At 41.0% G+C, this 23,976-nt stretch overlaps 3 protein-coding genes across 3 annotated transcripts; 1 reads left to right on the top strand and 2 right to left on the bottom strand.

Moving 5' to 3' along the window:
- Window positions 1-142: 142 nt before the first annotated feature.
- LOC137107810 (tubulin alpha-1B chain-like) lies at window positions 143-2,726 on the bottom strand. The gene is made up of 4 exons (XM_067491834.1): window positions 2,579-2,726; window positions 1,579-1,801; window positions 1,273-1,421; window positions 143-1,171 (listed from the first exon to the last, which is right to left on the bottom strand). The coding sequence occupies exons 1-4, from the start codon at window positions 2,579-2,581 to the stop codon at window positions 191-193; spliced, it is 1,356 nt and encodes a 451-aa protein (XP_067347935.1). The 5' UTR covers window positions 2,582-2,726; the 3' UTR covers window positions 143-190.
- A 3,375-nt stretch (window positions 2,727-6,101) lies between these two features.
- Window positions 6,102-14,843, top strand: LOC137107811 (histone deacetylase complex subunit SAP30L). Its single transcript, XM_067491835.1, has 4 exons — window positions 6,102-6,857; window positions 8,434-8,556; window positions 8,891-8,989; window positions 11,568-14,843. Exons 1-4 carry the CDS (start codon window positions 6,672-6,674, stop codon window positions 11,694-11,696), a joined length of 537 nt encoding a protein of 178 aa, XP_067347936.1. The 5' UTR covers window positions 6,102-6,671; the 3' UTR covers window positions 11,697-14,843.
- A 2,369-nt stretch (window positions 14,844-17,212) lies between these two features.
- LOC137108120 (heart- and neural crest derivatives-expressed protein 1-like) lies at window positions 17,213-20,156 on the bottom strand. The gene is made up of 2 exons (XM_067492433.1): window positions 19,316-20,156; window positions 17,213-18,605 (listed from the first exon to the last, which is right to left on the bottom strand). The coding sequence occupies exons 1-2, from the start codon at window positions 19,793-19,795 to the stop codon at window positions 18,510-18,512; spliced, it is 576 nt and encodes a 191-aa protein (XP_067348534.1). The 5' UTR covers window positions 19,796-20,156; the 3' UTR covers window positions 17,213-18,509.
- Between the last annotated feature and the right edge of the window lie 3,820 nt (window positions 20,157-23,976).

Raw genomic sequence — 23,976 nt, 5'->3', positions numbered from 1 at the left:
TTTTAGCGTCCATAACCACAGCTGTTAGGGCTACACCGAGTAATCTACATATTCAGTTTACTCTACAAAGTAAAAACACTATGAACCAAACACCTGTTTGATTCAAAATGTTTGAGCTCATTAAAAAAAAAAAAGCCAACAATGCAGTTGAACACTTTATTTTATCATCAATAGAAGGGAAACATGCCATTTAATACTCCTCTCCTTCATCCTCTCCCTCACCTTCAGCAGAGTCAATTCCAACCTCCTCATAATCCTTCTCCAGAGCTGCCATATCCTCTCTGGCCTCTGAGAACTCCCCCTCCTCCATCCCCTCCCCAACATACCAGTGAACAAACGCACGCTTCGCGTACATCAGATCAAACTTGTGGTCGAGCCGAGCCCAGGCTTCAGCGATAGCAGTGGTGTTGCTAAGCATACACACAGCCCTCTGCACCTTGGCCAGGTCCCCACCAGGAACGACTGTGGGTGGCTGGTAGTTTATGCCGACCTTGAAGCCAGTGGGGCACCAGTCCACAAACTGGATGGTACGTTTGGTTTTAATAGTGGCAATGGCAGCATTGACATCTTTGGGAACTACGTCGCCACGATACAAGAGGCAGCAGGCCATGTACTTGCCATGGCGAGGGTCACATTTGACCATCTGATTTGCTGGCTCAAAGCAGGCATTTGTGATTTCTGCCACTGTCAGCTGTTCGTGGTAAGCCTTCTCAGCAGAGATGACGGGGGCATAGGTAGCCAGAGGGAAGTGGATACGAGGATATGGCACCAAGTTTGTCTGAAACTCTGTCAAATCAACATTAAGGGCACCATCAAAACGAAGGGAGGCGGTGATTGAGGACACAATCTGACTGATCAACCGGTTCAGGTTAGTGTATGTTGGACGCTCGATGTCGAGGTTCCTGCGGCAGATATCGTAGATGGCCTCATTGTCCACCATAAAGGCGCAGTCGGAGTGCTCTAGGGTGGTGTGCGTGGTCAGGATGGAGTTGTAGGGCTCAACCACAGCAGTGGACACCTGAGGAGCTGGGTAGATGGAGAACTCCAGCTTGGACTTCTTTCCATAGTCGACAGACAGACGTTCCATTAGCAGGGATGTGAAGCCAGAGCCAGTACCACCGCCAAAGCTGTGGAAAACCAAGAAGCCTTGAAGACCAGTGCACTGGTCAGCCTGATGACAGGGGGACAGATACAGTGAGAAAATAAAACAGCTTTTTAGTGTGACGTTCAGTCAAAGTTAGGGCTTTATGCCTCCTGACACAATTCACCCACCAGTTTCCGCAACCTGTCCAGTACCAGATCAATGATCTCTTTGCCTATGGTGTAGTGTCCCCGAGCGTAGTTGTTGGCTGCATCTTCCTTGCCGGTGATCAGCTGCTCAGGGTGGAAAAGCTGGCGGTAAGTTCCACTGCGAACCTCATCTGAGCAAAATAAGCATAAATGACAAGATGTTTCAGATGGGCAAAAAATATAAAAACTAACTACAAATTTAGGTTTGTTTAAAGCATGTTGATGGCTGAGTTGTTTAGGTGTCGGCAGAAATGCCCCACCAAAACACTAAGTTTGTGTAAAGTTTACCAATGACAGAGGGCTCTAGGTCCACAAAAACAGCTCTGGGAACGTGCTTCCCAGCTCCAGTTTCACTGAAGAATGTGTTAAAGGAATCGTCGCCGCCTCCAATAGTCTTGTCACTGGGCATCTGTCCATCAGGCTGGATTCCATGTTCAAGGCAGTACAGTTCCCAGCAGGCATTGCCAATCTGGACACCAGCCTGACCTACGTGCACTGAAATACACTCGCGCTGTGGAAGAGAAGGAAGTACCCATTTTGTTACACGGTAGGGATGTAGAAAAACGCACGGCAGGCTGTAAACCTGTTGCATGTGTAACTTCTATATAGATGTTAAATGGTGCTCATTAAGAAGAGGCTGGAGGAAGAGTGATGTGGGAAATACAGCTAATGGGATCAGACAGTACATATTAGTAATGAAACTTTGGAGTTTACACTGTTGGACAAATGTTAGTTCAGTTTATAACAGCAACTGACTTTAGCAACATAAACAGCAACTTAAAGTGACATTCAGTGCGAGTGAAGTCACATAGAATTTGATGATGTCAATAAAAAACCCAGTGAGAGAATGAGTTTATTTTACCATGTGAAGCTTTTGTTCCCCTTGTTACAAACGTGAAAGCCTCATAAAGCTTTTAGTAAAAAAGGTTTCTGTTTAAAAATAAATAAAAAAAAAAAAAAACCCTGTGTTTGCAGACACGCTCCAATACTGAATGACTCAGCCTGGATGAGCGAACCGGTTCATGCGCAGACTACCGTGACTAAACTCGAGTCATGTGCAGTTTTCTGTTGAGTCACACTACATTTGGAAAAACTGCCCTAAAAAGTAAACTACTGGCTGAAAATGGAGATTGGTAATGTGTCCGACATTTGATATTTGCTATTGATACATTTTATTTGAATAGATTAAACTTCATTGAAGCTGCTATGCGAGGAATTCATTCGTGAGATTTCAACACATTAGAAAAAAAACGAAGCATTTTTTTTAAATTTATTTTTTATTACTCACCATGTTTCTTAAGACAAGCTGAGTGGGGAAACACAGCAAGCAAATAAATGTCTTCTCACAAAAAAGGACTAAGGCTCCTGTCGAAAAGTAACCGAACCTTTGCTGGGTGTGGCTTTTTATACTCTCTGGCACGGCGGAAGCGAGCTTCTGGATCCAATTGGTTGTGTGGATCACGTGAGCCGTCTTCCTATTGGTTAAAAAAATGAAACGTTCACATTCATCGAAACGCTAACCGCCAAAATGTAAAGTTAGGTTGAATATAGTTGTATATGGTGGCCCAAGAGGGACACACAAATTCACAACATAATTTCTTTATGTGGCATTAAAAAAAAAATGGGAAAATGTATAGATATGTATGACTGCTTCCCCCAGGGGGATGGGTTAATCCAGAGAAAGAATATAATTGTAACACGTATGTGCATTATGTATATGTGCTCAATGACAATAAGATTCAAGATTCAAACAACTTTATTGATCCCATAGGAATTTGTGCTGTCATGTTGCAGCTGCTTTTCACTTGAAAAGTAGAAAAGGAAGGAAAAAAACTGCTACCAAACCAAGACAATTGACAAGTACAAACTCCTGATCAATTAAAAAAAAAAAAAAAAACAGATATAGGAGTTATAGTACTATTTGTCCATTTTGACCATTTAGTCCCCCTCCTTTTTACAGAAGGGGGATGAGTTGAACAGTTTATTGGCCACTGGGAGAAAGAATCTCCTGTGTTGTTCTGTGGATCATTTGACTGTGATCAGTCTTTGGCTCAAAGTCCTCCTCTGTGCAGCCAGCACACAGTGGAGTGGGTGGTAGGGATTGTCCAGGATGGAGAGGAGTTTGGACGACATTCTCCTCTCAGCCACAACATGCAGAGGGTCCAGCTTCTCCCCCAGAACAGAACTAGCCCCCCTTATTAGTTTGTCCAGTCTGTTACTGTCTGCCACCTTCATATTGCTGCTCCAGCAAACCACAGACTCATAAAACAACTGCAGCACTTTAGTCTCCTTAGAAAATACAACCTGTATATTGATGCTGCATTAACTGACCAGTGCAGTTTATTGTCCAGGTATTTCTACTCTGAACATACTTCCACCCCCTGTCCCCATATGGAGAGAGAACTGACAGGAGTCCCGGACTTCCTGAAGTCCCCCACCAGTTCCTTTGTTTTACTGATGTTGAGCTGGAGATGATTGTGCTCACACCAGTTAACAAAACTGTCCACCACTGATCGATACTCTGTGATATCTCCAACCTGGATACATCCAACAACTGCAGAGTTGTTAAAAAAGGTTGTTCTTTTTAAAATCAACATATTTACAAATATATAGTTATGGGACAAAATGCAGAAATAAGTGTGAATACAAATACATGTAATATATTTATTTTTAAAAAGTGAAATGTTTTTGACCATTTTTTTGTTATTGAATTCATTTTTCTGTGTCCCCTTTAAACACTGTCATTTTGCTGTTGTGTTACGTGTTGATATACAGTACTGCAACTTGTACCAACATTTGGTCAAGATGTGGTCATTCTGCTTTTATTCAGGCAGAAAAACTGCCTTTTACCACATGGGGATGCGGTTAGAGCCTTTGTGGCTTAGCCTATATTTATTTTTTATTTACTAGGTTATTTATGGATGTTGTGAGGCAGGACATGAAGTTAGCTGGTGTGAGAGAAGAGGATGCAGAGGACAGGGTTAGACAGAGGCACATGATTCACTGTGGCGACCCCTGAAAGCGAACGGCTGAAAGGAAAAGAAGAAGGTTATATTGTTTGTGCCACCACAGATCCTTAATGTGAAATATTTGGTCTTTAGAGAGAAAATGGTTCTATTGTCACATCATGTCCCCATGACTCAGCTGTGTTAATCACTTCAGTGCCCCCTGGAAACACAGTTGCCGTCTCTGCTATTTGCAGAATTCCCCTAACAGGCTGTGTTTTCTATATTTGGTTGTCTCACTTTGCACCATGCTAGGAGAAGATGTCCTCTTTAATTAACTGCACTTTTGTTTGATCTCAAATGAACTCACACCACAGGACAGACTGATACACTGTACATCAATCTGTGCAGAAACTTTGTAAGTGGGAACAGTTACACTCAGATTACTCTATAAATTTGTTAAATGTTTTACACAATATTTCTCATTTCACACATCACAATATGCTTTGACCATGGAGGATTTCCTGCTGCTTCTCTCTGTTTAGTCACTTGTTGACAGTCAATAGATATTTTGACACCTCACAGTTCTGAGAAAGCAAACTTGTTAAAGGTAAACTTTTGTTGTAACAATTTAAATAGCGTTAGTACATAAATTGGAGAGCTCACATCTATAAAATTAAAGTAGAAGTTCTGCATTCTGTAAAGTCCCTGCCTGGGACCAAGGCCTGTGAGTTACACACTGTGGTATTCAAAGGATAGTCTCATGCTAAAAGGTCCACAAAATACTTCTCCTGTTCCCAGACTGGTTTACCTTTATGTCCTACCTTTATGACATAACCACTAACAACACTGAACATTACGCCTTAAATTTCCAGCTTTAGACTCATCATCCTGTCTGATTCTCTTTTCACCTCCAGAACATTCCTCACCAACTCCTCTTTCAGGATGACTCCTAGTCCATTTCTCTTCTTATCTGACCCATGGTAAAACAACTTGAACCCTGCTCCTAAGCTTCTAGCCTTGCTACCTTTCCACCTGGTCTCCTGGACACACAGTATATCAGCATTCCTTCTCTGCATCATGTCAATCAACTCTCTAGCCTTCCCTGTCATAGTCACAACATTCAAAGTCCCTACTGTCAGTCCTACGCTCTTGGATTTCCTCCTCTCTCCCGCGACCAATCCAGTATGCAAGTCAGATTTGGTGTGAAGGTCATGGTTCACGTTTAATTTGGCATGTGTTTTATGTCGGAGACCCTGCCTGACACAACCCTCTGCATTTATCCAGACTTTGGACTTACATGACCTGGTGGAACATGTATAAAGAAATGATAAGAACAGTGTTAACCAGGATCTCCATATGGATCATTAGGGTGCCTGGGCATTTCAAAATGAAAGCACCTACATGGTGGAAGCACAGTTAATGAGCAATGTTTGAATTAAAATAAACTTAAATGGATTTCGATGAATTACTGGACAATCATCTGTGTTTCTCTTGATTTTTAATGCCTGTCCAAAGCCCAAAGAGCCATAGCTCACAGTTCACTGTAATCAATGTAGATTACCGGCTCGTAAATGCAGATTAATAAATTGAACGTGTATTTAAAATTTTGTAATCCATTATAATTTAAAGAGGCAGGTGCAAGCCACGACTTTATAATCACCAAGAGTCTGCTGTGTGGTCAAAACCCCTTCATCGCGCGACCTTTAACTCCTTACTCATGGTAGAAAACATATGACACTGAGCAATAGAGGAAAAAGCCGCTATGAGATTGGCGTTTGTCGTGGCCAATTGGAGTGCAAGGTTTGCACGTTAGGTCCGCCTTCATTCAAAATTGACCAATCGCAGTGGAGGATGGGAACTTCCGCCACAGAAACGGAGCACGTCTCTTTGTACAAGCTTTCCTCACCGAGTGCCGCGATCGTTGAGGTGCAGTCTGGTAAATAAGTGACTTCTTCAGAGTTGTTCGATCTGTCGTAGCCGGTTGAAACATTCTAGCTCGGGATCCAGTTAGACAGTTGTCCCACGTGAGTCTTACCGATAACTAGTGGGGTGTTACAGAGGCTAACAGTGGCGGTGTCTCTATAGGAATTTGTACGTTAGCGGCAGCTCAGTCACCGTGCGGTCCTGCTAGTACCACAACTAGCTAACGCTAAGCAGCAACAGTAGCAGTTTTGCAGATAAATCTGACAGAGACCTGTAAGAATATGTGTTTAACCAACAACTGTTGCATTTCGAAATAAGTTGCCGGATTAAGGCTAAAATACCAAGGACTGTTAGTTCGATAAAGAGGCACTTAGCCGAGCTAGCTTGCTAACGCTACCGGATTGTCTTTCACAAAAGGACAACAGTAACATTTAGTTTGGTAACGTTAGTAAACCTGACGCAGACATTAACTGGTTTAGTTGGGCATAAAGGCCGTCACAGCCGTACAGAATGAATGGATTCAGCACAGAGGAAGACAGCCACGACGGACCGCCTGCTCCACCGTTTTACGGACAGAGCTGCTGTCTGATCGAGGACGGGGAACGCTGCGGTCGGTCAGCTGGAAACGCCTCCTTCAGCAAGAGGATCCAGAAGAGCATATCCCAGAAGAAGCTGAAACTGGACATCGACAAAAGTGTAAGTGAAACGGTAGCAATCGTTTCTTCTGTTGTGACGTCTCAATCAGTGCTTGTGGGTTTAAGATGTTAGCTCAAAGTTAGCTAGCTGTTAGGAAGGGGAGGGGGCTGTTTAGTCTAGCTGTCAGCTAACGCTAGGTAGCTAGCGTGAGTCCACATGAAAAGCTCGGATTCAGAGCTTTCCCTGCTGCTGGTGTTAGTGTAGCAATGTTCCCTCTAACTCGGCTTTAATGTCGGGGTAATGACCGTGCGAGCTACCGGGACGATATGCAGGCGACCCGAGTCCTGCCCACATCAACTTCCAGCTTTCTGTCTTTCATTGCAACAGTTTCCCCTAACACGCCTCCGCCTCGTCATAAAATGGCTGTTGCCAAGGAACGTTGTTGCTTAACTTCAGTCCTGCTACAGAAACCGGACTCATTTACAAAGTGGTTGCACTTCTTGTGGCCTTACGCTTTGTTGTGTCTTTAGTTAAGCAGCAGTGTCTTTACGTCAGGCACTTTGAAACACATTATTCGTATTGTACAGCAGCTAGATATAACAGTATAACCAAAGCTGGCTCAAACCCAACGAGTGCATAGCACTGAAGCTTAAGAATATATGCATGACCAATGCTTATCTTGCTGATAATTGTCTGGATAAATTATGTTGTCAGTAACTGTCAGTTAGTGTCCACAGTGGTGCAAGACCCGGCAGATCAATGAGTCGTGGCATCAAACATGAGCGGCAGCACATTTTTTACAAATGTGGCAAGAATATGTAATCGCTTAAAGAGGCTTTTTACTACATACCAGAAATTTCAAGGCGTGGTGGTCGATCTGGTCAAAAGATGAAGTCTTTTGCAATACTGCTTCCTATTTTGAACTGTTGAGTACAACAAAAGCTGAATGTATGTGGTAGGTACAGGTTAAATGCTGTATAAACAGAAACCATGTGTATGCGTTGTAAATAGAGGCATCTCATTCTGATTGGTGGACACAGTGCAGATTAATGTTATTAAGGGTCTTCCCTTAATAAAGTCTTCCAAGTGGACATGTGACATCGTATACAGTTTAATACAAAACAGTGAACAGTGATCCCAGTCACGTGTGAAATCCAAGTTTGAGGCTTTATGTCCATAATATAGACTTAGTATGTTTATTTATCCTCACATTTTGCATTTTGCATCTCAAACACACAGAAATCTTGTGGTACCTTGTAGTGTGTGAATGGACACATTTGTTGTTGGTGCACTAAGGCAATCCGTCCTATTTTCATGGAAAAATCAGCATTTAAATCTTCTCCATTTTGAGTGGGCGAAGCTGTGCAGCCTGAGGGATGGCGTATTCCTTAATGTGAGTTCTGCCTTGTGTCTGCAAGTGTTTCCAGGCCTATTTGGCCTCATAATGAGTCATATGTTGTGAGTGCGGCCCCCAGTCATTACTCAAGTTCATCCGAGGACAGAGTGGATGTTGTATTGCAGCTGAGGCAGTGAACCCAAAGCAACAACAAGCTTCAGTCGCTCAAATATTGAAATGATAAAGAAGCATTCAATCATGTGTGTTCAAGTAGTTTAATACTTGTTAACCTGTGTCTAGGTGCGACACCTCTACATCTGTGACTTTCATAAGAACTTCATCCAGAGTGTTCGCAACAAGAGAAAGAGGAAGACCAGTGATGATGGAGGGGAATCCCCTGATCATGATGTCGAGGTGCCCGAGGTAATGTGGACTTGAATGTTGCCCACAATGTTGAACACAGTTGGCTCATGTAAGGAAGAGCAGGACTTTTTCGCTGAGTAAAAATACGATTTTTAAATCCTAAAAACATCCATTTGTTTAACGAATCCATACTTTTTTACCAAATGATTTAACAATCATCCTGTATCCAGTTTCCTTCGTGATTTCTGTGTTCACTGTTATAAAGTCTCAATTCAAATCATTCAAATTCCATCCTCTTTAAAAGTTGATAAAGAGGCAGACATCCTGAGGAGATTTTGAGTAAATCTGTAAAATGTGTGACACAGTTGCCTCCTTTCTCGTGTTGTGTCTTCAGGTCGACCTTTTCCAGCTGCAGGTGAACACGCTGAGACGCTACAAGCGACACTATAAGCTGCAGACCAGACCAGGCCTCAACAAGGCCCAGCTGGCAGAGGTAAGAGCTCACTGATGGCTGTCTGTCTGTCTGGCTGCATTTGAAGGACTCACATCCATTATGAACACTATTAACGGCTTTTCCGAAAGTCACTGATTGGTAAAAGACAGCAAAAAAACAGTTTGAGAGGAGATTTGTGTAGAACAAAGCAGAGGAAGTTAGTACGGAATCAAATAGAAATTGAAGTTGTTTGTTTCTAACTCTGAAATAAACATCTATAAATCAGTGAGATGATTGTTCCATCTCTGCATGTTTCCCACACTTGCAGTACACTTGGGTGGAGCCGCCCAAGTATATTTGTCCACCTTTTCATTATTATTTTGTTTTCATCTGTTTACATCTGTAATCAACTAGAGAACAGTTTCTCTTATCTCTGCTGCACCTGTAAACTGCTTATTAGAGGCTTAAATTTTCAAACAGTACCTGTCTTTAAGGTTAATTCCATGATCTACATTGATGACAGGACAAAGGTGTTGTCCGTGTGGACGCTGTCTGCACTGTTCTCCATCTGTCTGCACCTTTTAACTACAAGTACAACGGCCAAAACGTTGTTTATTAGAAGACATGTTGAACAGTTGACAGCAGCTCAGTCTGCTAAACTCACGCCTCCCTCTCCCAGGAGCAGGCCAGTCCATGTTGTTGTTGCTGCATGCTGCAGAAATGAATGAACCGTCACTCATTTGTCAGTTGGTTTGGGTGACCGGAGGAGCCGGGTATTGAACCAACAACTGCGAGATTGGTGGACAACCGCTGCACCTACAGTCGCAGAAATTGTTCGGTGTATATTATGAATAATTTAACAATTGTTAAAGCCCTTTGTCAGGCAAATATTGTAGCTTTTTGCAGTTTCTTTTTAAGACACATTGCTTTTTATTTATATATTTTTTTAAACTTTGACTTTGGGATGTTTGGTGAATTGGACAAAACAACTTGTTTGTTCACACAGTTTTTAAAAACGGTGAAAGAATTATTTTTTTCTCACCTTTTATACGATAAAATACACTTAATTGTCTGCCCTCATTGGTGACAGAAATTCCTCTTTGACAAGGCTCCACACGTCACATGTACTACACACAATACAAATACAATTAGCACAGTTAAAACAACAACCAGATAAAATGTCTATTGTTTGCTATTCAGAATAGCAAACAATAGACAAGTTATTATTCCTATTTTCTTTTTGTAGATGTTTTTGTGGGCTAGTGGGACCGGGAGGGGTCCTCAGTAATCCGGGGTCTTAGATATATATGCATTGAAAGTTCTTTTCAGTTATTTTTTAACAATAATGAGATGTAAGGTTTTTATTTGACTCAAGTGTGTATGAATGTATGAAAACAGTGCAACTTGATTGTTTTTTACAAACATATTACTTTAGATATTATCTGTTAGCTCTCTTGGCTTCAGTTCGTCTACTCTACACCTCAACAACTGTTCTTTAGTTATAGAAATATAGCTTTTAAACAGCTTCGTTGGAGGAATCTTGTGCTTCATTGTGTGTAACTCTGAAGGCCTCATTATGTGTCACAGCCTCTTTCTTCTCAGCCCCTCTGTGATATACATAGTGTGATGTTCTCCTCTACAGTAACCGGTTTTGGGGCCGTAGTTGGGCCTAATTTGCCAAATCAACAGGTGGACTTGAGGCGGCTGGCTCGGCCCTCCTCCTTATAAAAACCTCCTGTACACGCTCGGATGTGACGGGGTCACTGAACAAACAGGCAGAACGACTAATACAAAACCGGGCTGTTAGTTGAATGTTTCCCCAGGCTTTCAGTCAAGTTCAGCCTCTCCCATTAATGAGCCTCCCACATCATTAATAAAGCCCCAGTCAGCAGCCCCACAACCAGTTACAGCTGTTCCCGTGTTCAGGAGAAGCAGCGGCTGCTGAGGCAGAGCAGCGACGCGGCTCCAACTGGAAAGTCTTTAGTTGTTTTTTGAGGAATTGTAAGTTGTTTGGTTGTGTTTTTTGAAAAATGATTCTTTGGGTTAAAGGAGAATTCCACCATAAAACTACTGGAAACTTGTGGCGTTTTATATGGAGGCTGCTGTTGTGTAGATTTTACGATAAGATCAGCTGGACATAATGTTGAGAGACAGGTGGAGCTGTTCAGAACAAAAGTTTCGTGAGTTGTGAGTCAGAGGAAAGTTTGTTTTGTAGAGACTCATTGGGCAGAAAAATAGAAACCCGCAGTTTACTTTGCTCGAACAGAGCACAAACCAAATGTTAGTATTATTTTGGTTTTTATGTCACGATCGTGGTTATCATAATACATTTAGGTGTTAAGATGTTGCAGGGCTTCACAGTTTGACATTTTCAAATGACTGTGCATCTTTGAATCACTGTTTTACTGTGTTTTTAATTTCACCTGCGGCTTCATTAGTTTCCGTTTAGATTCCGTTTAGATGTTTTTTTTTTGTCTGCATCTCTGTGCTTCCTTCAGCGGAAACTTTGAAAAGGAACGTTCCCACATAAAAAGCCCCATATTTTTAACCAGGACATATTGATCGTTGTAAGTGAGCTACGGAGTTAAACATGGAAGGTGTTTGTACGCTGATTTGTAACCTGCTGTTGTCCCTGCAGACGGTGAGTCGTCACTTCAGGAACATCCCGGTGAACGAGAAGGAGACGCTGACCTACTTCATTTACATGGTGAAGAGCAGCAAGAGCCGCTTGGACCAGAAAGGGGACGGTGGCAAACCGCTGGACTAAACCTCCCAAATAACCAGCGACACAGCAGCAGTAGCTACAACAAAAATCCACAGTTACTTCATAATCTCAGTGACAAATATCGACAGGCATCATAGCAGGCAGCAGCCACTGTTCAATAAGGATGGACGCCACTAACAACAGGACCCACATCCAGCTCCTCCTGCAGTCCTGGTCTCAGTCCTCTGTAAGACCAGAACATGAACTTTAGTAGTCCTCAGTGGACAGAAATTGAGAATTCAAAGTGGGACGAATCCAGATTTCTTGACATGAATATAGTCTCTGCACATGATCTTTCTTTTGCAAAAAGCCAAGTCCCTAAAGACTGTTTGGGATCAGGACTCATGCTGCGATGTAACTGGTTCATACTTACAGAACAGCAGAGTCCAATCTCAAGTACCTTGGTCAAATGCAAATGTACAATATAGCTGCCTTAAGAGTAAGGAACACAACACATTTTGGGTATCTGTTTTTTTCCTTTGCTGATTTGACTGTTAGCACGCTAACCGTGTTGGACACTTGTGCCAAACAGGAAGGAGTGTTACAACTGAATGATGCGTTTTGTTTGTTTGCTTTAATTGTGGATGAGCGAACTGTTGGAAAGTAGCTCGGATCAGTTCAATTCTCTCATAGGAAAAACAAAATTATTATTATTATTATTTTTTAAGTCTTTAAGTCGCCTTTTCCCATCTGGACGTGATGCGTTTAAAGACAGATAGTGATGAATGACATGCAGCTGAGACCCCCTCTTGTACTTGTTGCTAGTTGTAAACACATTTCTATGTGCTTAGCAGGTGTTTGTAGCTACTTAATGTTGTTTTTTTTTTTTTTACTTTTCCCCCTTTTTCTCTTTAGTTATGTAAAGTTGTCTTTGCATATGTTTAGATTTTTTTTTTGTTTAAAGTGTGACTGAGTGATAGAGGTGTAAGAGTAATTATTAGTATCTTTTTTTAATATTTAAGAGTTTATCGTAGACGGTATCTCAACTGATCTGATTGATACTGATCATATGTGGATGTATTTCAAGAAGCTGGGTTCAGAAGTTGGCCAGATGACTGTAAAGCAGATTTATTCCCCTCACCTGAATAATTTAAAATGTATATGGCTTATGGCTCCGTCAGCAGAAATGTTAATGAAGTCTTTGAAGTTTTCAGTTAATATTGGCAGTTCAAAAATCCCCAGAATGTGACTGCTACATTCACCTTTAAGGCCTTAAAATATACATTTGATATATATATATATCATATTTTTAACAATCCCCATACAGATACTAAAAACAACAATGAATTGTCTTTACTCACTTTTTGTGTCAATCAGTTTACAACCAATTAGTTTATTCATCTGTGTCATGTTGTTGTCCACAAAGTATCAAAAGCACACAGCTCTGCATTATTATTATCATTAAAAGAGCTATAACTGATCAAATTTGGGTGTGAATGTTCGTGTAAAAATTTTTTGTTTAGGGCTTGTTTAGTTCCTGTGTCTGCACAGTGGACTGGTTCACTTCTGAGCACTACACAAAGTTAGGGCGATTTAAGAATTTGTTATTCGAATTGTACAGTGAAGAAACATGCCACCCAGTGGACTGACGTCTGGCTTGGGTCTGAGGGCTGATGCAGATTTTATTGGTTTTTGTAGGACGTCCAGCACAGATGAATGAACTAAGCCAGCTTGCAGACTGCATGACATTAAACGTGAGTAGAGACAAAACACTGATGTAAGGGGATTGTTGAAAATAACCTTCCATTTCATTTTCGATTTAGAAAATGACAAATTATTTTATGCACAATTCTAATCCTAATCAAATCGGACATTTTTTTTTTTTTTTTTTAATGTCGATTTGTTCACATTGTGTTAGGGACTTGTATCCAGCTCCAGTGTGGAAGTCGTTGTGGTTCCAAACTGCCACACGTGCACATTTCACTGACAGGTGACAGACAATAGCTGTGTCTCACTTCAGGGGCTATGTCCTTCAAGACTGCTGAGGCGGAACTGAAATAAGACGATCCGGTCTACAGAGGATTCCCTCCTCCTGTCACTAGCTGTTCCCAGTAGAATTTTTTTTAGAAAAACACGGGCTTTTAAGGCCTATGAGTTTACTTTTATCACTGGCACGCAAAGAATCATGGGATTGTCAAGGATCCACCTCGTTGGAGCCTTCGTACTTTGGGGAAAGTCAGCCACAATTCTCAGCTGCATTTGGAGCCTTGTAAATGGGACACTGTTGTTGTGATGCTGCGATGTCTTTGACAGATTTGGTCCCTGAATTGAGACACAGATCACATGCACACAGAAGTTTGATATTTAAAATGAATAACCCCATAAATTCTGATTGGAGCGTTCATAGTAGACATAGGTCTGATATAAGACGGAGGGGAAGTCAATTTTTTTTCCCCGAACAGATCCGCGAAGTGACTCAAATCTGAATCTTAAAGATGGGATTGGGGTCCACTTCAGGTGTAATGTGAACGAAGCCTTAAAGATCCAACATGAATCGAAGTATCACCGACGAGTCTGGACACTAGCGTGGAAACACTGAAGCACGGTGACTCTGCATTTCGACCCCAAATTTTCTTTATCATTATCTGCCAGTTAGTGAAGTAAGTGTTTAGTTTGTGGATGTATGAACAATCTGCAGAGACCAAACGCAGCACGTTTCAGTTTGAAAGTGATTTGTTGGATTGTGTCTTTATATTTCACTAAGCTGTGGTGACTAAGTGCAGAAGCCACCAGTCATCTGTTAACATCTAAAACATACGATGGATCCAACACTGGCTATTTAAATTCTTAATGCACTGCTGAAGCCTCCTCCAACTTTCTGCTTCTCAAAATCCCGATCTTCAACTCCGACAGTTTTTTTTGTTTGGTTTGGTTTAAACAGTGGTGACTAACTTTGTGCACACAGTTTTATTCTCTGGTTTATTTGGCATCTTCTCTCCCACGTGCTATTTAAAGTTTGTCTTCTTTTGACAGGGTTATTTGTTTTTAGTGTCTTGTTATATTTTCAGTTTTGCTCGTAGGTTTGTTAGTGTCATGACTTTAACATATAGGCCTCATTAACCTAACTGTTGTAATAGAAGAAAACATATTTAAATATGATTGCTTATTGCTCTAATAAATAATATTAATAAACACATTGTACAGATACAGGCAACAGTCTTGTCTTTGTTCAGTCACAGATCCATTACACTGTATCTAACCACATATACTGTACGTCACAAATGCAAAGTACTCGAGTGCTATTTGCTAGTTACTTGTACTTGAATATTTCCAATATGTTACTACTATTTAATATATCTGAAGCTTTAGTTACTTTGCAGATGCAGCGTCTTAAAACTAAATCTTGTCTGATGTGTTCTCCTGAAGCAGCTGTCAGTAACTTGAGATCAAGGCTTTCGGCTTGTAAGTGAATCGCATCTCTAATGAACAGAAGGGGAAGAAAAAGATTCACAGTAAATCAGTGTTTTTAAGTGAATCGGACTTTGAATCTATACATGAATCAAACTGAACAAGACCTGAACACTTTTTGTACAGAAACAAGGCACACGTGGAACGAATATGGACAAGAGTTCATGTTCCACAACATCAAGTTTAATAGTGTTTGAATACTGTGTTTTATCAGTAACTAAATAAAATCGCTTTCTTACTGCAGTACTGCTACTTTTAGACTGAAGTACATGCTCTAAACTACCTTATTACTTCAACTTTTAGAGGTGTGTGTGTGTGTGTGTGTGTGTGTTTTCAGTACCTGCACTTTTACTTAAGTAATAATACTTTTTTATCACCTTACATCACCATTGCCCCCAGTGGTGGAAAGTAACAATATACAAGTACTTTGTTACTGTGCTAAAGTACTTTTTTCATGTATCTGTACTTAAGTAGATGTAATGATGGCTTTGACTTTTACTCCACTTCATCTAAGAGCAAATATCTATACTTTTACTCAACTACATTTCTAATCAAAGTTGCTTTACAATCACAACACTTTAAACATTTCATAAAAAAAATAATTTTTCATCCATATTCTTATAAAAAGAAAATCACTAGAGAAACAGGCATAGTGTCGGTTTCTCCTTCCATGGCCTTATTCAAAAGACTTATAGTATATTTGCTCTACTAAAAGTGAGCTGGTATGCGATAATTTTACTCTTTGGCTTCCTGAACTTTAACTTGGCATCGCCTACCTTTTCTTCTCATTCGACATAAGTAGTTTAGAAATAAAACTGAAAAAAGCATCAGCTCATATAGTTAATGAGCTTCAACCCATTATGCAAGTCTATTACCATTAATGAGTTCATGTCCCCCCAAACATGAAGCAGCACTGGCCCACAGAAAAGGACAGAGAAAAACGTAGTCAAGTACTTTTATATTTTACTTAAGCATATTAAAAGTCAATCATGTACTTACTTTCTTCTACTTAAGTAGAAATTTCAGCTGGTACTTATACTTTTACTAGAGTACATTATTGTTTTTCTTTGTACTTTTAGTTAAGTACAGTCTTTGAGTATACTTCATCTACCGTCTTGCCTCTGTGGCCACGATCAAACGTTTACCATTAAATAACCTTTTATTTTGTTTCACTAACAGCCACCGGCCGCTTGGTGTCACTGTTCATCCTCCATCCAGCTTCTTTACAGAGTGTGGGACTGCGATCCACCCGGAGACTGAAAAGGAAACAGAGTAATCCTACACTTATTCTGGTTTAAGAAAAAAAAAAGATATATATATATATATATATATATATATATATATATATATATATATATATATATATATATATATATATATATTTTTTTTTTAAACTTGGAGCCAAATATATTTTAATGATTTCTTCCCAACTTAAGAAATGTAGAGTTAAAACAGAGTTTTACCGCAGTCTCAAAGTTCTTCATTTTTTTAATGAAAAGTTTGTGAAAAGGTTAAATTTTTTTTTTTACTTTTTCAAATACTTGCAAAGACTATTTTTAATTATGTATTATTACTTATTTTTACTTCTGCCAGTTATGGATAGGCTATTCTTATAAGTAATGAGGATTTGTAATACAAAATAGTAGCGTTTTCTAATCTAACATTAAAATCTATTTTGTGCGAGCAAATTATCTTAGAAATTGTTATCAAATAAAATATAGTACTTAGAAATTTTTAATTATTTTTAGAAAATGTAGTGAAAATCCAAAAGTGAGAAGCCTGAGATTAAATTCATAAAAACAATAAAAAAAATGGAAACTGTTAAACTAAACTGAAGTTACATCATTGCATAATTCGTTTTTAAGTTGCTTCTGAAACGCGCAGAAAAACAAACAATAAAATCAAGAACAATGAAGTAATAACGAACAAAAATGTCCTGATGTGTTAATAATAATAATAATTAATGCTAATAACAACAACAATTATAATTATAATAATAGTTATTATTATAGTAGTAGTAGTTGTAGTAGCAGTAGTATTACGGTTGAACAGTTCGTCGTTAAATCTCCGCTGAGAGCAAACCAAAAATAAAACAAAAAAAACACATTGGCTTAAAATAATTCATTTATTTACGGAACTATATATAACTTCACATCTAATATACATTTCCATCAACACTTCGCACAGTAATAAACGTATTATTCCTTTTTTGTTTGTTTGCTGAACATCCGGTGTCTCAGTCTAAATGTCTCCCTCTTCTCAAAACGGACAGTGACATTAAATTTTGAGGTAGTTTCAGTTCAGTATATTCTACAATTTTCTACAACAAACATCAACAACAGCCTGAAGACTTTCCCCGTCAGGGTTTTGAATATTGTGACTGCGCCAAATTCAGTGACAAAAAAGAAACCGTTCCCCCTCAAAATGTGTCGCCTCTGGACTCTGAGTCTTTTTTACTTTTATTGGTTTAATTAAGTTTTTAGTTATTAGACCAAAAGCGTGACGTCAGCGAGAAAACATCAAAATATCGTCACGGAAATTAAGTTGTCTTCAGCTAATTATTAACTACATGTTTTGGAAATTTTAAAGATACGTTTTTTTGTATTATACAGCGATGGAGTTGGATGTTGTGTAAAGTGGATAAAAATTAATTAAAAAAATAAAACGGTTTTTCCTTCACGTCTTTACCAAATGTACAAGCTACGGGTCAGTGGCAACACTTGGATTTAAATTTAGACCCAAACTGTTTCCATGGTAACGTTTATGAAACACAATTAAGACTTAATAGAATTTAGCGCCGTAACAGAGTTTCTGATGTGACACACACTTACACACACAGACCCACAAAATGCATTTCTATACATGCGGAGACGGGTTGAGTTTGACATTACTTCGGACACAAGTTGAGTTAAAAAGCTAAAAAATAATAATAACGATAATAATTTAATTTGCACACCTTACTCTACATTTACTCCACTGTTGTTGGTCATCGTCTATTAATTCTCCGTTTCAGCGCCAGGTCGACACATTTTTCTCTCTTTCAGGGGAGCCAGATGTTTTTTGACACTATGGCCACATCTGGTCTACAGTACTGCAGGGGTGGAGACATCAAAAAGCAGAAATACCACAAATATCAAAGACCTAAAGTCGGATTTGTGTGTCCACTCCGAAACCACTCCAGGAGAAGAGATGAGGAACAAGAAGGCCGCAGGGGAGCCGCTTTCTGCGCCACCTTTACGCGTCCTCCTTTAGGTCTGTTTGCGCATCATTGCACGTGCACAGCGGTGTATTCAGCTTCAGTCAAGTCAGTGGTTTTCTTTTAATTTTTTTCTTTGCCTGATCTGAGTCCAGAGTCTTTGATGAGGTTTTTAGGGGAACTGATAATGATGCTGAGGAGGAGAGGGAGGGTCACGGATTGAGCTCCAAAGCCCAGACTTGCTGCGGCCACCCGGTCCGGCCTTTAACCTTCTTCTCGGCTCCTAATGAGTCCTGCAGGCCGTCGGTCTGCGGGAGAAGGGGGACCACAACAGCACTACGTCACTATCACCACTTTACGCATTTTATGTTAGTTACTGACAATGAAGTATAATATAGGGATCTTGCTACATTTCCTGTGAAGCCACGATGTCGCAGGCAAACGTTAAACTGGACCAACATAACGTACAAATATGTGGCAGGATGCAGCTTCTGATATCATATAATGCAGTATTTGCTTTACGCGCGTTAAAATTACTTGGAGCAACACAAATATACGACGCGCTGTGAAATATTTTAGGTAGAAATGTATCCTGAACCAGACTATTGAAAACTCGGCATAGGCTAATATAATATTAAGGGGTTTCCTGCTACTTTACAGTAAAATGTGACTGATCTCAGTGTGATTAAAAATCTAAAGCTCTAAATAACAACACGAGCATAAAGCCCAAAAAGTTTGTGTGGCGGTTCAGTGTGGATTTAATAAAAAAAAAACCCGTGAAACTGTCCTGTTTTAGTTCCGCTGCTTAAACCAATAGAGAAACGTATAATACAACTTGGCTCTGTTTAAATTCAACAAATATGATTTCTAATTATTTGAAATACAAAACGAACCCAAACGGATTAAACACATTTTTCACGTCTTTTCCAAAAGCTGCCAGTATTTTTTGGCATCGAGCTACAAATGTAAAACCCTGAAATATTTGCGTTTGCACTTAGTTTGTCTCCTACAAACTCACCAGCTCCCGTTTCCTTTTCAGATCCCGGTTTTCGTATTTCTTAATCTCGGCCTTAAAACCCTCCGTCTCTCCGGAGTCTTTGGCCAGGACGTCCATCAGGTAGGCGATGTAACTGGTCGCCAGGCGTAACGTTTTAATTTTAGAAAGTTTAGTGTCCGCTGGGACGTTGGGGATACACTCCCTCAGCTCGGCGAAAGCCGTGTTGATGCTCTCCGTCCGCCTTCGTTCCTTCTTCGGCCCCGATGCTCTCCTCTTCCCCATCCCGCCCTGGAGCCCCTCCAGCCTCGCGTCGTGCGTCGCTCCGGGTACCCCGAGCTCCGCGGCCGGATACGGCGCCTGGATCTGGAAGTCTGAGGGCACCTCGCCGTGGTTCACCACCCAGCTCTGGAAATACGGCGCCTCCTGGTGACACCGCTGGACGAACGGGAAGGGTTCGTGCATCAGGTGGTGGTGATGCTGGTAGCCGCCGATGAGGTTCATGTTGAGCGGGTTTGCAAATACGGTCGTTTCCGTGTTGTCGGTCGGCCCCGGTTTCTCTCCGCTGCTGCCCCAAAACGGTGTCTGCTCGGGGATCTACAGCCAACAGGATTCATTCAAGACCTGACATGTATTCCCTGGAATTCGTTAACGAGCCAGCCCAAACGCAGCCACCGACTTCGGCACCGTCGTCATTCTGAAAGCGACAAGAGCCGAGGTGAAACAGGCCGCAAAAAGTTTATAAATCCCGAGACCAAATGTCGACGATGTGCGGGGCTGCACTTCTTGAGGTGGTTTTCCGAAGAGGCTGCTATGATTTGCCCACGAAATTTGACCTGGGTTAAGGTGTGAGGCCCTCGGGTTTATATGATTTGGATGTCAGCGTGGAAAGGAGGCAGCCAATGGAGGAAAGCGCCCAGGGTGGGAGGAGAATCTGGAGAGGCTGCAGTAACATGCGCCATGGTGCCATATTCTTGAGGAGAAACACAAGCAGCAAATATCTGCGTGTTGCACTCAGTTTGCGGCGGCACAGACGCGCACATATGACAGAATAAAGTTTGGTTTAAGTGTCTTGCAACTGTGCAAAAGTTCAGGTTGTTGTCGGTGCGAATGTTCTACAGTTCTCAACAGGTTTTACGCAAGGAATGAACCCAGTATCTGTTAGGATGTGAGAGTTTAATTGAAGGCTGCTGTAATTCACAAATGGAAATCATTTCTTTACTTGTTAGGTTATAATCGACTGAGAGGGATTTGCACCTGAACGCAACCTGCCTTTAAATGTATTCACGTGGGAACAGGATTTTGAAAGTCCGCCTAAATTTCAAAGAGTGAAATGTTTGATCACTCGAGCATCCCTGACATTGACAAACGCAGCTTGAAGGCTCGTACTGCTTGTAGACTTAAAAACGGACCTGTTTTTTTTTTCTGATCAGCTCTGATTCTTAAAAAAAAAAAAAAAAAAAAGAAAAGAAAAGAAATTCCACCAAAACTGAGACTTTAATCCAGTTCGCCTCGCCTCGGCGTGTTGTTGATCGCCATTAACGTGCTCAGGAAAATGTAAATCATTTTTCAGTTCTCAAACTATTATCCACAGATCTTTCGACCTAATGCTTGTTTAAAGAGTTTCCATATTTCACTGAACGCGTAATGGTCGCGCGCCGCACGGCTCAATTTAGACAATATAATCAGAACGAATACAGCAGATATCCACCTTCCCCTCTCCAGTAATAACAGTCCGGCGCGCTCTGATACGTGTCAATGAAAAGTTTGATGGATTATTTGGTGCTTTTGGGACAGACACAGTCCGCGGCCTCTTGACATCAGACCTCAGCGGTCTAAGGAAAAAGGCCTGCAAGCGCCTTTATCTCCACATTATTTCCCCACAGCTCCTCGCACACCAAACACATCATCTTATCTCCATCGCCTAAAAACATTATCCCATTACATCGCATGACCTTGACGCTATTTAGAAACCATTTACAGCCGCGTCTTATCTAAATACAGCCATAAATCAGGAGGTGTCACCTTCCAGCAGGGTTCCATGTATTCCATAAAAGCTCTCCTGGCCTGCACACTGTTTACAGGACGGCAGGCCTCGGCATATTTCACTGTCCACCCGCCTCACAATAAATAACCATAAGTCTCAACCTTTATGTCCCTTATTTCGCACGGATGCGCGCGGGTTTGCGCGGAAACATTCCAGAGATGTCCCTGCACATCCAGCGCGTCATAACTAATAACTCTAAAATCAGTTTAATCATAAACCTACATGTTTTCCTTCCTACAATATTTGCAATAAGTCGACGCAGTTCTAATAATGATCCGATAAGTAAAACAATAATAACAATACGTGTTTGTTTCAGCAAAACCCGCCGCAGGCCTCACTTTGTTCACTGCCTGTGGAAATGACTACAATCTAAACACGAAGTGCACGTTCATACCCAGTGTTTGCACTTTTGCCAACTGCACTACAACTGATAAAAACACACACGATGGGCTGAAAAAAGCGTGTTTGCACGTTATTGCTTCGTTAATTTGAACACTGACGTGGTTTAATGAATGATCCTTCAGCACGCTGCGGGTTTGATTAACGCACGCGCACACATACAATAAAGACAAACGAGCCCACGCTCACCAAAAGCTCACATTTATGTAAACACAGAACACACAGAACAGTTGTGAGAATCTTCCACGTTTATTAGTTTCAGAACACTGTACTCTTTAGTTTTACTTCTTACATGTAGTACTTATGTGTATTTTCTCCTCCGTAATGCATGTAGATGTATTTTGGCGTGACCGCGTGATCCAAAACGGTGCCATCAAGTTAAAAAAAACAAAATGTAACAATATTATTTCGCAAATTTGGTCCTCAGCCTGAATTTAATTTTGTTAGGGACCAAATTCATCCGCAGCACAAAGTGATGGGAATCCCGCTGCTCCTCCTCAGAATCAAAGTGCTGCACAATGTGACTGACATGGTCCTAAAAAACATACGAGAGCTTTTTCGTTTAGTTTTTTTTTTTTTACACATCCGTGCGTGAGCTGGCGCAGCCTGTGACCGGAATATGGACACATGCTCGTCTCCGTCCTGCTCGCCACTCACTCCTTCCCTCTGCTGTCAGCATGAAAAACACCATGCAGCCTCCAGAAAGAAACCCTGACACTGTTGATTAAGACGTCCACTACACAGAGATGAAATGCAATACTAGTCATGCTCCCCCCCCCCCCCCCCCCCCACCACCACCATCTGACTCTTACTCTCAATCAATTTCTCCTCCTCCTCCTCTTCCTCTTCTTCTTCCTCTCTCTGGGTGCATCGCTTTCCCTTAAACCTCTAACCAGAACCTTCCCTCTTTTTGATCTTTTTTCCCCCCTTTCTTCTCTTTGCTATCGCTCGAGGTGCTGAAAGACCTCAGCAGAGGTAATAGTCTCTTCATATTTTGCTTTCAACCCGCTCCAGTCTTCCCTTTCTCCCCTCCCCACCACCCCACCCCCTGCTTTGCCAGAGGAAACATCCAAAATAGGTCATGAGGAGCCATCTTGGCCATGTTATGAATTCTCCTCATAACCGTTTGTGTCATCATGTAGATTTTTCAATAGACACTGCTTCCCTCCTCTTCAGAGTGCTTACCCTCAACTCTACTTTTCCAAACAAATAGTCCCCCTTGATTCAAAGCCGGGGGCACGCTCCACATGGAAAACGCTGCAGAGCTCGCTCAGCCTCAAGTGTTTATCATACAAAAGCTCTTACAGTATATATCCACCTCTGGCGAGTATCAACGTCGTCACGCAAAGCTAATTAAACACACTGGGTACAATTAGACATGGCAGCTCGTCCTCGTTCTGGGAAATGTAGGCAAGCTGGTCGACGCCAAGGTGCTCGACGAGTCCCTCAGAGGCCTGGACAGAGTTGGACTTCAGGTCAAATACAGTAGAGTTTCTCTGCAAGTAATAATGTGGAGTATTAAATGCATTAACAACATGCACTGTGTGATGTGTTTACGCCTTTGTTTACACTTTTTCTGGGCTCCAAAAGTTGTGTATGTGTAAAAAAAGTCGCATTACTCTGTGTCCTCGTGTGTAATTTAAAACAGCAAAGTACAAAACTGCAGGAATATGAACACAAACAAGTGAGCTCCTGTAACTTCTATTACACTGTTTGCAGTCATTCCAGCAAATGACGTGAAATTATTTTAATTAGTTTATATAAAACCTTTGTTTGTTTAGTTGAAATCTTTTCTAACTTCCGCTGTATTTTAGTGAGCTACCAAACAAAATTTCATCGAAGTGCAATGACAGTGAAAAAAAATCTAAAAACAAAGTCAGATAACACGATCACTTCCACGGAAAATCACCCACTGCTCATTTTAATGAGCTTCTCAGGTCAAAACCTTTAAATCACAAATTTCACAACTGTTACTTCGTTGTTAGTACAATAGAAATTCTCATCATTAAAGTCTGGTAACATCTACAGTGTTTAACGATTGCAGCTTTTCAGCCTTCTGCCGTTGTGTGTGTGTGTGTGTGTGTGTGTGTGTGTGTGTGTGTGTGTGAGAGTGAAAGCATCTAAAAACGATTAACGTAAAATTAACTTGTATCTGGATTGATAATCCACTGAAGCACGTGTCACAGTTTCCCTGTTGACAGACTGAAGTATTTAGAGGACCAGGAAATAGATGTTACTG

The sequence above is a fragment of the Channa argus genome, chromosome 22, assembly GCF_033026475.1.
Source record: "Channa argus isolate prfri chromosome 22, Channa argus male v1.0, whole genome shotgun sequence".
NCBI classification, from domain to species: domain Eukaryota; kingdom Metazoa; phylum Chordata; class Actinopteri; order Anabantiformes; family Channidae; genus Channa; species Channa argus.
Note: the sequence above shows the minus strand (reverse complement) of the source record. Positions and strands in the feature narration are given on the sequence as shown.